This window comes from Phycodurus eques, chromosome 11, assembly GCF_024500275.1.
Source record: "Phycodurus eques isolate BA_2022a chromosome 11, UOR_Pequ_1.1, whole genome shotgun sequence".
Lineage (NCBI taxonomy): Eukaryota > Metazoa > Chordata > Actinopteri > Syngnathiformes > Syngnathidae > Phycodurus > Phycodurus eques.
The window spans coordinates 4,373,936-4,387,834 of NC_084535.1; the positions used below are offsets into that span (position 1 = coordinate 4,373,936).

The 13,899-nt window shown below is 43.6% G+C and overlaps 2 protein-coding genes across 4 annotated transcripts in view; one reads left to right on the forward strand and one right to left on the reverse strand.

Moving 5' to 3' along the window:
* The window catches only part of wdpcp (WD repeat containing planar cell polarity effector), a 67,664-nt gene extending 60,931 nt beyond the window's left edge, over positions 1-6,733 (reverse strand). For both annotated transcript variants that reach the window (XM_061690917.1, XM_061690916.1), the window contains exons 1-2: positions 6,639-6,733; positions 6,114-6,205 (exon numbers count right to left, since the gene is read on the reverse strand). The gene's annotated coding sequence lies outside the window, so the exon portion shown is untranslated. The remainder of the gene's footprint in view (positions 1-6,113; positions 6,206-6,638) is intronic.
* A 181-nt stretch (positions 6,734-6,914) lies between these two features.
* mdh1ab (malate dehydrogenase 1Ab, NAD (soluble)) lies at positions 6,915-11,844 on the forward strand. Of its 2 annotated transcripts, XM_061689732.1 has the most exons (9): positions 6,915-6,986; positions 7,492-7,590; positions 7,926-8,022; positions 8,945-9,120; positions 9,198-9,320; positions 9,439-9,615; positions 10,606-10,719; positions 10,845-10,934; positions 11,194-11,844. In XM_061689732.1, exons 1-9 carry the CDS (start codon positions 6,984-6,986, stop codon positions 11,317-11,319), a joined length of 1,005 nt encoding a protein of 334 aa, XP_061545716.1. In that variant the 5' UTR covers positions 6,915-6,983; the 3' UTR covers positions 11,320-11,844. The 2 variants fall into 2 exon arrangements, with proteins under 2 accessions (XP_061545716.1, XP_061545717.1); XM_061689733.1 differs by lacking the exons at positions 6,915-6,986; positions 7,492-7,590 and having other exon boundaries at positions 7,933-8,022; positions 8,894-9,120.
* The last annotated feature ends 2,055 nt before the right edge of the window (positions 11,845-13,899 follow it).

Consider the following 13,899-nt stretch of genomic DNA (forward strand, 5'->3'; position numbering starts at 1 on the left):
TCTCTTTGCCACGACCTCTGAGATGGATGCCGGTGTCGTTATCACCCCTCAAACCCCCCGACTGAGGCATGCTGCCATCTACAAGTAAATAAACAATCTTTTCCACTACCTTGTCAACTCCCAGCAATGACCTGGCAGACGTCTATCATACTTAAGTAAAGTGCCTCATCTCCCAAAAGGAAACAAAACAAAACAAAAAAAAACATCCTGGATCTAAAAATGTATCTGGATTTGTTTCCAATTTAAACAAATGACAATGAAAACATGATGAACATCAAACTTTTGTTTTTTTTTCCATGGCAAATCCTCAAAATAATCACTACATTTTGATGCCATTCCTCGTCCACATTAGTTGGCAAAACAACATTGCAATTTAGCATCGCCCATCTGTCTAGTATACCTGGTTCTGATTGGGTCTCATCTGGGCAAATTCCATACCGAGCTCTGGAATTCACCCAAAATGGCTGCTTCAAACCAAAATAGCCGACTTCCTGTTCAATTTCAGCCACTGGTCCTTGAGATATTTCCATGCGTCCTGTTATTATAGAGCTGTCCACCCCATTTCGTGCCGATAAAGGTGATTTAAAAAAAAAAAAAAACATTTTTACTTTCTGAGAATCCTTAAAATGAGCATCGATCTTTGACGTCATGCTCCGCCCACATTAGATGTTGCAGGGGGGGAGCGCCACAATTCAGTGTTGCCCTTCTGTCTAGGATACCAGCTGCCATGCAAAAAGTCCCAAATGATCCAGGTTTAAATACGGGGGTTCCGCGGTATTCCATTCCTACAGCGACGGCACCAAACTGGTAAAAAAGTTGGAATGCTGTGTTACTAACTTAAGCTTCGGTATGCGTTTCCATGCTCAGAGTCCCAATATATCCCACCAAGTTATATCCCGTCTTGCTGATCCTGTATGATATCACGCCATTTACACCATCCTGCCTACACACCCAGCGGTGAAAACGCTAGCCTGATCCGAACCGTACTACGGCGCACTGAACCTGAGCTGTACCACGTGATAAAAAGAGTCCTTTAAATCCTCTGAATCAAAACGGCACCATTTGTCCTCTTCCGTGAACCAGAAAGTAGCCAGCTGACTAACACACGCGACGCACCACTCGTTTTTTTTCTCCCCACACAGGTCCAAGGAGAAACCCCTACAAGAGTAAATTCTGCACTTATATTTGGCACAAAAGCAGAGCGGTGCTTCTACTCGTGGGTCAAGTCGTGTCTTGTCAGGAGCGGTATCCTCTTTCCGTTGAAGCTGACAGCTGGGAGCAGCAGAGGGGCCGCCGCCGGGCCCCCGTGTTAAACACACTCAGCCCGCAGGTAAGCCCGTTTGACGTCAAGGGCGCATAGGTTCAGTTTTCGCATTTTCACTCTTAATCCTCAGCCATATCAGACACTGTTAACAGGGCAACGGTTAGAGGAAAATGCAGGAAGTTGGGAAAGGCAGCAGGCGGGAATAAGAAATGATCGTTTGACTGACCTCCTCAAGTTCCTGCTCATTTTACACCGTCTGGGCCATTGTTGCGTTCGTGTTCCGACGGAACGTACAGCACATCACAAAGATCATGTCAATCGCCATTAGCCTCAAGTTTTGAACGCTGATATTTTGTTTCGCTCAATTGTGCGGCTGCTGCGATTGACAAGCTGACAAACAACTGCTACCGACTCAGCCCTGTTTTCCACCCTTCTGTTGAATCGAGATAGTCTTGTTCGGAAGCCTTATGACATAATTTTATAGTCTGGTGTGGACTAATCGGCACTGGGCTCGATTCGACCAACTGTCAGCTATACTGAAGATGTACACGGTCCTCCCAAAAGTCTTGGAACAGAGCTAATTCTTTACTGTTATCAATATTTTGGTTCCAATTTGTTCCCAGTACATAAAGCAAAGCTTAGATGACTTTGTTGTGGAAGACCAGGGCCTTCAAAAAAAACTTGGGAGCTACTACCAGAGTGTCTGCAGGTTGAAAGAACCCCAACTTAAGACGATTCAAGACCTTGTTGAAGGCCATTTCGATTAATTTTAAGATGTCTCGGTCACCAAATATAAACTGTGAAAGGACCAAATTTTTGTAGTGTATATTTTGGATGGTTACCCTCATCGTGCTCTACAAATTTGTCAAATTCCTAAGAAAATGTGACATTGTTGATGTTTATTGTGTCTATGGCATTTTTTAATCAAAAATGGTTGGAAAAAAAGTTTCAAAGCTTGTTTGGGATCACGAGAAATAAAGCAAAACCCAGGAAAAAGCACAACATGCTTTGAATAATGTCACTGTCATTTGCTTTTTCTATAGGCGAAGGGCACTCAGTCGAAACTGGCACTTGTTTCTCGTCACACAACCATACATACGCTTAAGGTTGCGTCTGGGCGGGCCTACATCCCAAACGGCCCTGCTGTTGTCAGGGCAACAAGGAGCAATCCTGGCTAACATCTGCCGCGCGACCCCGGGCTGCCCGGAACGGGCCTTAATCCCCGCACGGAGCCGTGTTGTGGGGGAAAACATTCTTTCCTTTCTGGGAAGAGAGAGAGAGAGAGAGGGAGAGAGGGAGAGAGAGCACAGACAAACAGGGGACTAGCCGTGTTGCTGGTAACCTGCAGGCCAGCGGATCCCACAGTGTTGTCTGTTGCTTGGCCCCCGACAGCCCCCCCTTCTCCTACTCCCCCCCCCCCCCCCCCCTTCAACTCAACATTATGGCTGTGCAGAGGGGTGTGACAGCCAGCTTTCGGCAGCAAGTTGCCATTGGCGGTCCAGTTGGATGGATTTGAGGCCTGGGGTTAATGAAAGGTCTGGCGAGCTGGCCTTGGTCTTGGTATGCTAAAATGACATCACTTTGATTAGTGTTCATTACCACAAAAAAAATATAGTTATCTGTAGTGGATCCAAAGCACTGTTGTACTAATGCAGGGGTGTCAAACTTTTTTTTTTTTTTTTTTTTTTTTTTTTTTGTCTCGGCCCGCATTGTAGTTATGATTTCCCTCAGAGGGCCGTTAGAACAATGAAACCATATAAATGTTTAATCATCACCAAAACATTACATTACACAACAAATTGAGGGATAACTCGTTCTGAAATCAGAAGACAAGGATAATAGTTTGTTCAAGCATTGTTTTAAGTTACTGTAGAAGACTGCATTTTTCTGTTCCCAATACCATCTCAACATTACTGTTTATTATTATGACAATTTGGAATTTGGGTACAGATTTTAGCAAAAATCACGGAAGTTGACGAGCATGATTTGCTTTCGCGGGCCACATAGAATGATGTGGCGGGCCGCATCTGGCCACCAGGCCTTGAGTTTGACACCTATGTACTAGTGCGTGAGCGTGACACATGCAAAATAGTTGGGCCTGGTCCCGTTGCTAGTGCCGCACAGTAGTTTATTAGTACGGTTTAATGGCGTACTAGTAGGCCAAAAGTGGCACTAGTAGTGAAACAAACAAAAAACGTTACTCCTAAGATGCAGAAGTTCAATCAGTACGCTGAATTGTTTTACTAGTGAAAACAAAGAGCTTACTAGTACATGGACCTTAAACTGGGCATAGAATAAATGCCCAAATAGTTTTCTATAGAAAGTATGTAAAGTCAGCATGTGGCAGTTTAGTGTCCCCTAGTGCCCACTAAAAAGAGAAAGCACCAACAACAACAAAATCAAAACAAACAAACAAAAAACAATTTAGACCCAAAGTATCTCTGTGAGGTCTAAAATGACAAGTTGGTATATCAGAAACAAGCCGAGCCTCGGTAATATTCTGATAAGCATCTCCTCCGGGGAGGAGATGCGCAGAGGAGAAATGAAGATGCCGCTCCGTCAATCAGTCCATCGGCGGCTATGAAATATGCATTTGTCTTAATATGGAGTTTGATTCCATCAAAAGCCATTTCACGGACCATTTGCTTATGCAAACGCCTCTGGGAGACAGACAGCGAGAGAGAGGGAGTGCAGTCAAAGCTGACTTGGAAGAAGAAACACACTTCCAGCACGAGTGTGTGCGGATGTGTGTGTATTAGGAGATTTAATTGAATAGTTCTGCATCAGTGCCAAGAAGTTACTTGATGCGTTTGCAGAGGCGTGCGTTCTCTCCGTTTGTCAACACGGACGGCCTTTTCCTTCCCACGTTCACCGCAAGAGATGCTTGGCAAAAACTGCTCAGGTTTCGTCTACTGACGAGACAGAAAGAGGGGCTCAAATGGGACCTCCACCGAGGCCGAGAAAGCACCCAATTACACAGCTTCTTGGTCAAGAATGATCTATGAAATCATCTATTTTCTATAGCCAGTGGCAGGGTGGTTACAAACACTCTTTCCTGTGGTGTGTCAAATTTACAATTTATATATATATTTTTATTTTTTGTTTTACTTTAGAGGGACTTTGAAAATTGAGAAAAGTGAATAAAATCCTGAACCTGTGTACTTTGAGCCAGACCTACCTCAGAATTGAATGGGTTCTATCTTAGCCTGCTCCCCACACCTTCACATAAAGTCTGTGACGACAATTAGAGTTGATTTTGTACAATTTCTATAACTAACAAACAAACGGCAATGAACACACATCATTTCTGGTGGATGTAATTGCAGAGTACCTTTTGGGAGCGCAGCCACTAAAAGTAAAGGAATGGTCCAAAGCAGCATTTAAAAGAAAATACCAGCCAGGTGATTGACACGCTCCAACTTTACTCCGTATAACATGGCAACCCATTTTCTGGGATCACTTTTATCAACACAAACAATCCTGCTGCCTTACAGGCCATCAGTACTCACAGTAAAGTTAGTAGTCTGTAACTGTGGTCCTGCACTGACATCTAGTGGGTGATAATGTGGGACTATATTTCAATTCAATTTTAACACCAGAGCAACTGTGCAACGGAGCACAAAAATCATCCATTTTAGACAGGGACATGACAGTAATGCAGAGACACATTATGCTACACAAGCAGGGGGGGAGCGGCAACTGAAATCAGTCACGTCGACTGGAACTCAGCGACACCATAGTCTAGCGGAGCAGATAAAAAGGTGATGTCGGGTGTCCTCCTGGTTATACAGTATCTGCCTCCCCCGGCTGTCGACGTGACGGGGGTCTCGCTCAGGTGCGCCCTTCAGGGCCAAGTGGAGGAGCAGAATAGGATAGGCGATAAAGAGAAGAAAAGGTGGCGAGAGGAGGGAGGTGAAAGGACAAAGGAGGCAAAGACCAGGAGGTGGAATGAGGAGAATCAAGCCAGCGACGTTCCAGAAACCTCGGCTGAACTTTTCCTTGCGTCACTTTTGAGTGGCTCCGAGGGACAAAAAGAGACACCTCACTGGTTACTTTCACAACAAAGACGAAAAAGAGGGGCACCGGGCCAGGGTGGCAAATGCGAAGATATTTGAACACAAACACATAGACAGATAAAAATAGTCACAGCCACATATTCTTTACCCTTTGCACACTAAAAAACATACTAATATTACTGCAGATTTTTGTATTAAAGAGCCATTAAAATTTTGTTTTGTTTGTTTTTGGGAGGCTGGAACAGAATAATGGCATTTCCATTTAATTCAATGGGGAAACATGATTAAAGATACTAAGTGTTTTGAGTTACGCGTGTGGTCACAGGACGAATTAAACTCGTATCTCAATCAAACTTTAATGATAAAGAATTCTTCATACAGTGAAATGAAAGCATAAAAGCTGAAGGAACCACTGTACTTACTACAATTTCCTTGCATGTGGGAAAGGACAGTCAGTCGCGATGCACTTTTCTTGTACGCCAAGGGAACAGTAAAACACAAGCACATTCAGCGCACGCTCACACAGACGCTGCTGTTAGCCACAGCTCTCACAGCCACTCACACGCAGAAAAAAATTAAGAACAATTATTTCTCTATATCGCGGGTGGTTCTCATTCATATCCCCCCTGCTAAACGGGTTCACTGCAAGCTGACTTTGGTGTGGAAGAACATAACCCTCCGTCTTTTTTCACATATTTTCTGGTCATGTTTCAGCATTCCAGTGATACATCGCTTTGAATCGTTTAAAGTGAATTTTGGTGTAAAGTGGTGTATTTCCTGGCACCACACCCTCTTGACAGATCAATAAAAATAAAATATGGATGACGGCTCACCTGGCAAGTCCTCTCCAAAGGCCAAACCAAAAGGGCAGCAACAAGTAGGCCTTTGTTGATGACAACAACAGCAAAAATCACTGCAAAGAGGGCTACAGAAAAAGAATAATGTGAATTAATTGCATGTCCAGTGAAGCCACTGAAACGAAGATTAAAGTAGCACAGTAATGCTGCACTCTTTTTAGGGTTCAACTAAACTGGTTATATTGAGCTCACTTTGCGCATTAGCATCATCTTGTATTTATTTTAGGTGCTTTTAGGTGTCAATGACTGTCCAAACTTGAGCCCGTCTAATCGTACACTCAACGTCCACGAACATCACCCGCTTCCTTAGCATGTACACTTCCCTAAACCGTGTGGACTTATTCGAGCGTCCCACTGTGGCTAACAAAACACGGCAGGCTCCACTTTGTCTAAAGTTTGCTACAGATTAGCTCCCACGTCGCTAAATGCTAACTGCTGCCTGCCGCGTCGCTAGGCAACAAGCCGTGCTAACCGGCTAGCGCGCGCACTTGCGTGACTTACGGAATCAAATGCAGCGACCGGTAACCTTAACAGGCGGCTAGCTTGATGGCGGGGCCGAACACAAGCTTGTAAGTATCTTCCATAAGACAGTTCTTGCAAAGAACGCCACTTGTGTCAGATTTGTTTGACCAAAAAAAAAAAAAAAAAAAAAAAAAAAAAAAACTACAATTACCATGAAAAACTGCAAACATACACTTCCCAGAATTCTCTAGGACGGCGCTCCAACTATCGCGATAGCCCCGAGTTGTTGTATATATTTATATATATACTTTTTTTTTTAACGGATGACCTACCACCCGCACCCGGCTAACTCAGTGAGCAGCGAGACCTGAAGCCGTCGACAGCATGGTGTGTACACGCAACTAATGTACCGGTTTGATGTTCTCATTCATCTTATATCGACCTAGAGTGCATCTTTAGACATGTTTGTGATTCGAATCATGATTGAAAAAAAGATTTCAAGATGATACACGTGTGACTTTGATTATGTAACACCAGTCAGGCTTTACAGTGTGTGTGGCATACCGCCATGATGTTCAAGTTGAGTCTTGATAGAAAGTTTACATGAAATTGTGACGTGACTGGTAACTGTTGCGGTTAAGTGTTTATTTATTTCGTTCCCCCCCCCCCCCCCCCCCCCCCATTTATATAATATATGCGTGGGAAAGCTCAGAGTCTATATTTGACGTGACCTGATTTAAGGTAATCCCGTGTAAACCAGAATGTCGTCCGCACCCATTGAAAGTGTGCCACTTCCTGTCCTGCCTACCTGCCCCACCTATCAAGCCTTGTGTGTGAAATCAATGCTAATTGTACTAACACCTGTGTTCTCTGCCTTGTCCTCCCCTCACAGTCTGAGCCAATTAGAGTTCTGGTGACGGGCGCTGCAGGGCAGATTGCCTACTCGCTGTTGTTCAGCATTGCCAAGGGAGATGTCTTTGGCAAAGATCAGGTAACGGTGCCCTTGCACTCCCTCGTACTCTCCATATCTTATTAGGCGGCGTCATGTGACAGAGACACCTGTCAGAAAATGGCCGCGTGCATGACTTTGAGAAGCTGTTAGGCCTGTGAGAACTGATCAGCTCGCACTCGCGAGGATCGTCCTTGAAGGTGGTAGAACGGATCCAGTGCCAAGCATCCTCGGGCTGTAATTTCAAACCATTCGTTAGGCACGCGCCGCACGGCCTTAGCCTCACTCGCTGGCTTCCAGGCAGTTCAAAATAGTCCGATTAGTCACTCCACGACGACGTTGTTAACTTTCCATTTGTTTGCTTTCGTCCGTGCCAGCCAATCACGCTGCTACTCCTGGACATTCCGCCCATGATGCCCGTCCTGGAAGGTGTTGTCATGGAATTGCAGGACTGCGCCCTCCCTCTCCTAAGAGGTAACCATTTTATTACAGCGAACACCCTCTAGTCGCAGGGGTATGGACTGAGCCCAGCTGCGTATGGTGAAAATCTGTGAGTAATCGCGGCCCACAAAAATAAGTTTTTATTTGTTTATAGATGCCACAAGATGGTGCAAAAGCACTTTTTTTAAATTATTTTTTTATTTTTTAAATCAGAAAAAGCTATGGCCTGACTAATTGAAGCAACTTACTCCCGTTGGCACCAAAATGTCAGCAGATAGCACCAAAACAATCCTTACCTGATTAGTTGTTAATGTCCACCGCTGCCAATAGCGAGCCGTACCTTTCCCTGCATCATCTTGAGTAGTTTACCACCCGTATGCTTCCTCCGGTGTCAGCCCCATAAGGAATCTTCCGTCAAGCTGGCTAGCTATCAGTCTGAGAAGAAGCAGGGCATTTGGGCAGCATCTTGAGGTGTTATAAAAAAAAAAAAAAAAAAAGTATACAAATATGCTAATAGGTGTGTGTTTCAGCCAGTAGTTTGTTCTGTAAAAAAAAATGTGAGTAGCTGAGGTAGGGATTGGTGATTTCCGAACTGCAGGGGGATTAGTATACGGTCAGTCTGTATTTAAATTCTGTCATTGAGGACAAGGACATAAGACAGAAACAAAACAACAGTGCAAACATTAAAACGGTCGCATACAAAAGCAAAATGGTTCTTGTAACTAGTAAAATTGTTCTTGAAATCTGGTCTCGATGCGCACCAATGAATCATTCAAGCAACCCTTTTTTTTTTTTTTTTTTTTTTTTTTTAAATTGTAACCATCTTTCATCCGCAACAATCTGCCATCTCCATTGGATTTTTTCCACTCAAACTGTGCTGTCCTATGCTTTGTGTGTACGTTAGGGAGGAAGGAGGAATGAACACGTACTGAGATGGGATTGTCTTCCCCCACAGAAATCGTGGCCACCGACAAGGTGGAAGTGGCCTTCAAGGACCTGGACGCCGCCATCTTGGTGGGCTCCATGCCCAGGAGGGAGGGCATGGAGAGGAAGGACCTGCTCAAAGCCAACGTGGCCATCTTCGAGACCCAGGGAACGGCCCTGGAGAAGTACGCCAAGAAGGCCGTCAAGGTAGTTGCATCTGGAGTGCTCAGTTAGCCGTCTTTGGATGTCTGAGGCATGATAACAACTAACTGCGATACTTTCAGGTTCTGGTGGTAGGAAACCCGGCCAACACCAACTGTCTGATCGCAATGAAGTCTGCTCCCTCCATCCCTAAAGAGAACTTCTCGTGCCTCACCCGCCTCGACCACAACAGGGCTCGCTCTCAGGTGCGTCTCTGCGTAATTCTTCCTCCCGTTACCGCTGATATCAAATATAAATTTCTGACCTCCCGTTTGTTATGTAAGGCTGCCTGTAACACTCATTGTCTGTGTGGTCATCCCATAGGTTGCGATGCGCTGCAACGTCCCCGCCACCCACGTGAAGAACGTGATCATCTGGGGCAACCACTCGTCCACGCAGTACCCGGACGTGCACCACTGCAAGGTCAACGTGTCCGGCGGCGAGGTGGCCTGCTTCGACGCCGTCAAGGATGAGGCATGGCTCAAAGGGGACTTCATCACGGTAAGCAAAGCTGTTTTTGTTGTTGTTGTTGTTGTTTTACACGGCCACAAATCACCATAGCATGCGTACAAGCCAATGTAATCACAGCGTTCCCATCCACCGCCATATAAAAGCTCATTTCAAAATGTACATCAGATTTATAACTCAAAATGTTGCTAAGTGGTGGGCTAAAACTAGCAGTGCAACGAGATACGGGTATAATTTAAGGTCCTTGGGTACTTGACATTGAAACACATTCGCAGGCTGTCGTGTGTGCACCAAAGCGACAGGCGGCGCTAGAACCTTTACAAGCCTATTAAAAGCCCATTTTTGAAGCCATTTCACAAAACATTGGCATGGAAAAAGGGAATTATACTTAGGGGTAGTCCTCAATCAACATAAACTGACAAGAATATATGATATAGTATGAAAGTAAAATCACATTTTATTGTAAACCTATAATGTAGTCATTGTTTTTTTATTTAAAAATGTATTTAATACTGTACTTATGTTGCATCATCTTTACATTGTATGTTTATTTTAGATCTGAATGAAAATCAGTTGACTGTGACAATGTGCACATTAACATCCTACAAAGCTGAAACAAACAACAACACACATACAAAGTGTTTGTATGTGTTGGGGGGCTTACACGCAAAACTCGGAAGAAATAAAAAGCCTTTATTGATGTGGCTCGATCATCTTAACTTAAAAAAAATAAAAATAAATCTCGTGTGTTAACATACAATGCATGCGTCACGACAACACAAAACTTTTCTTTAGGCCTTTGTAGCTAGTCCCCTGTAATTGGTCAATCTGGAAACCTTCTCTCTGGTTTAATTGTTTTTGGCAAGTTTCGGAAAATGTTCCCCCAGGCCAGAGTTATCTAAAAAGTCCATTTTCCCTGACAGAATGCACGGTGAAAAAAAAAATCCCTTCATTTCCAAATCGTTGTTTGCGTGGACACGTCCCAGCGTTTGTGCTAATGTCGTTTGTGTTGCCGCGTCGCAGACGGTGCAGCAGAGAGGCGCCGCTGTCATCAAGGCCAGGAAGCTGTCCAGCGCCATGTCTGCAGCCAAGGCCATCTGCGACCACATGAGGGACATCTGGTTCGGCACCCCTGAGGTAAACCACCGGCTCCGGCCATAATTTTGCTCATTTTAACCCTGTGGGGGATGTCATGAAATTTACCTGCACAATCACAATTTTGAGTGACTCTTCTAAACAAGTTTGTCTTCCTTTTTCTTCAGGGTGAGTTCATCTCCATGGGCGTGTACTCCTCGGGGAACGCCTACAAAGTCCCAAATGATCTCATCTACTCCTTCCCTGTCCATATCAAGGTTCGCGTGCTGAATTTTCAATATACTGCGTAGCACTTGAAGGTTGTTCAAAAATGTAATGCAATAATTATTTTCCATGGTAAGTAATTACATTTATGGAGTCATTGAGTTAACTAATTTGATCCCTTTTTGGGGAAATTAATTTGTAACTAATGACTTTATGAAAGTAATTTGCTCCACACTGGTTGCAAGTCAAGGCACCGCTGCACTTGGAATGTTGCCGTTTCTCGACTATTTAACATGCTCTCTCTATCCTCAGAACAAGTCCTGGAAAATAGTGGAGGGCCTGCCCATCAACGACTTCTCCAAGGCCAAGATGGAGGCCACGGCCACTGAGCTGATAGACGAGAGGGACACTGCAATGGAGTTCTTGGCCAAGAAGTGACTCGGTTTAGAAGCTCGCCTGTAACAAAGCAACTCCCTTCAATGTCCTTGTATTCATCATTTGTGTGTGTGTGTGTGTGTGTGTGTGTGTGTGTGTGTGTGTGTGTGTGTGTGTGTGTGTAAGAGATGTGGATTAAGTGTGTTTTCTTGTGACTTTAGGGGGTGGGGGGGATGGAACGCTCTGGTACTGAAATGAATTCCAAGGGCACCTAGCTGGCTGAGTTGTAGCTAGGCAGACGTGCACTTTTTAAAGGTTACAAGTACAAGAGCTTCGCTTGTTTTTGGTTTCTTCAGCTTTGCGGGTTCTACGTATCTTATTCCCTTGTGAAGAACACAAGCATCATGGCTGCTCCGGACCAACCACAGTATACCTTTTATCATCACTAGTGACCATGCTCCAATGTGAGCGCTAGGGCAGTCTAGTTCGTCACCTCCAGCTTGTCATTTCACTTTAAGTGGTGTTTTAAAAAAAAAATACAAATAAAACTACACTTGAATCCCAACTGTTCATGCTGTAACAATGAAAGACTCTTAACATTATTGGGCTGGATTTATGGAATACACCTTGAGCATAAATTACAATGAACTGTGTATTTTTTTTTCTGTTTTTTCAAAGAAGTGTTGGATTTGTCACCTGTAGTTCATTTTCCCCCAATATGGAATGATGTCAAGTGAATACATTTGTTCCAGGGCCGTTCTAAAGCTTTAAATTAGTAACAATTTATGAATGAAGAACACGAGGCCCGCTGTGTGCATTGGCCTGTGGTTCTAGTAAGTTGGGAGTGCTGAATATCTGACTTCCATTTTCTTTGTTTATTTGGTACTTGGTGTTTGATGCGATAATTAGAATGGACTCTTTTGGAAGCCATACCTTCATTAATTTAGTGACTTGGGTGCTTTAAGAATAAATTTTCTGAGATTCCAAGCATGAACCTCTCAACTGTGAGACCGATGTGGTAATGACATTTCTGAAGCGGTACCCACTACATAAAACTTCGAATAAGTCAAACTACTAGTCATTTGAAGGTGTATTATAATTGTATTGCTCACATTGTACTGCACTCAATGTTGCAATAAGTTCTGTTACTCGTTCCTTCCTGTGGTGCCACCACAAAAAGAAAAGAAAAAAACCCTTTAGCTGCTCACTGAGCTGAAGTCTCACACGATTTGCTGGCGTTCCGCTTTCACCAAAGTGCCACGTTGAACTGTGGCCTTCAAATCACGAGATCACGGGTCTTGCTTTCAAGTGTAGGCCTTTGAAAAGTGTGATTTATGGTCTAGGATGAATGTACATGAAAGAACAACTCTGCACAAAAACTTGACTAGGCACATGTCCTTTTAGACACCACAAGAACTGAATTACTACATTCTACAACCTCATAGTATGTCGTAGACTGTGCGGTATACCATAGTGCAATATCAACATATCACCAGGGAGTGGCAGGATTTCCCCACTTTTCCACCACGCCATTATTTCTTATCATATAAGTACTGAACTTTTTTTTTTTTTTACATTTAACAATATGTCAACACGTACGATTATTTGCATTATACAAGTACATTCAAATTATATTAGTACTATAGTGTAGGATGATATTGAGTGACGTCCCCACACGGCCTCATTGTGTGTATTCCAATAAAAGGAATGTCTATTTAAAAAAAACCAAAAAGGAATGTTACACTACAGAGCTGGTTTGACATGATATTATTTGGAAATGACAGTTCATGACATGTATGAGAAATTACTGGCAGACAGTCCTTGGGACCATGGATAGGCGCAATATAAATGTAAACTTTTTGTCATTACCGGATGCATAGTACTAGTGTATATTATCCATCCTTAATTAACTAATATTATTATAAATAATAATAATCTTAATATCAGAATGTTATTGCCGTCAATAAAACTGGACACATCCCACAAACAAACCGTAAAGAAAATGTTTATGTGTGTTGTGAGTTGGGTAATTCTTTTTTTTTTTTTTTTTTTTTTAAAGTAGTAATTCTAATCTAATTGCGTCGCACAAATTCACTGGCAGCTACGACACGGTTATTTTAAACTCCATGCTTAAATTAGGGAGGTCAAATCGTCAGCGTCTTCCATGTGTGTGAACGGCAAGAAACCCCAAAAGAACAAAGATGCGGGCACATTGTGCTGCATACGGTTACGTAAAACGGCGTACAACAATTACGACACGCGAACTGGCAGTCCCTCTCACATCTAAAAATATATTTGTATGATTTTTTTTTAAATGTTGTATTTTAATAACATACGCTTTGGCGTTGACAAAACAGCAACCCTCATGAACATCTGTTTAGAAATGAGCGAGTTACTTAATTTTCGTGTCCGTGCAACAACGCCTTCTATGGGAACGACACCCTCCCCGACATGACTGTCACATCGTCACGTCGGTTAGCCGTGCAGCTACAGCTTGCATGCGTATCTAGTCGTCGTATCTATGGGCTTCTCTTTGCGTTGCACAAACCCATTGGCTGTTGTCGGTGACGTCACTTGATCATCGCGCTCTGATAGGCCTCCAATTCGTTCCCGTATGGAACGTCATTTTAGCCGGGAGGGGGG

Excerpts from the sequence above, each read along its gene's own strand:
- mdh1ab (XM_061689732.1), top strand. Across the intron at positions 9,121-9,197 it reads ACGCCAAGAAGGCCGTCAAG|GTTCTGGTGGTAGGAAACCC; the intron begins GTAGTTGCATCT and ends CGATACTTTCAG. Across the intron at positions 9,616-10,605 it reads TCAAAGGGGACTTCATCACG|ACGGTGCAGCAGAGAGGCGC; the intron begins GTAAGCAAAGCT and ends GCCGCGTCGCAG.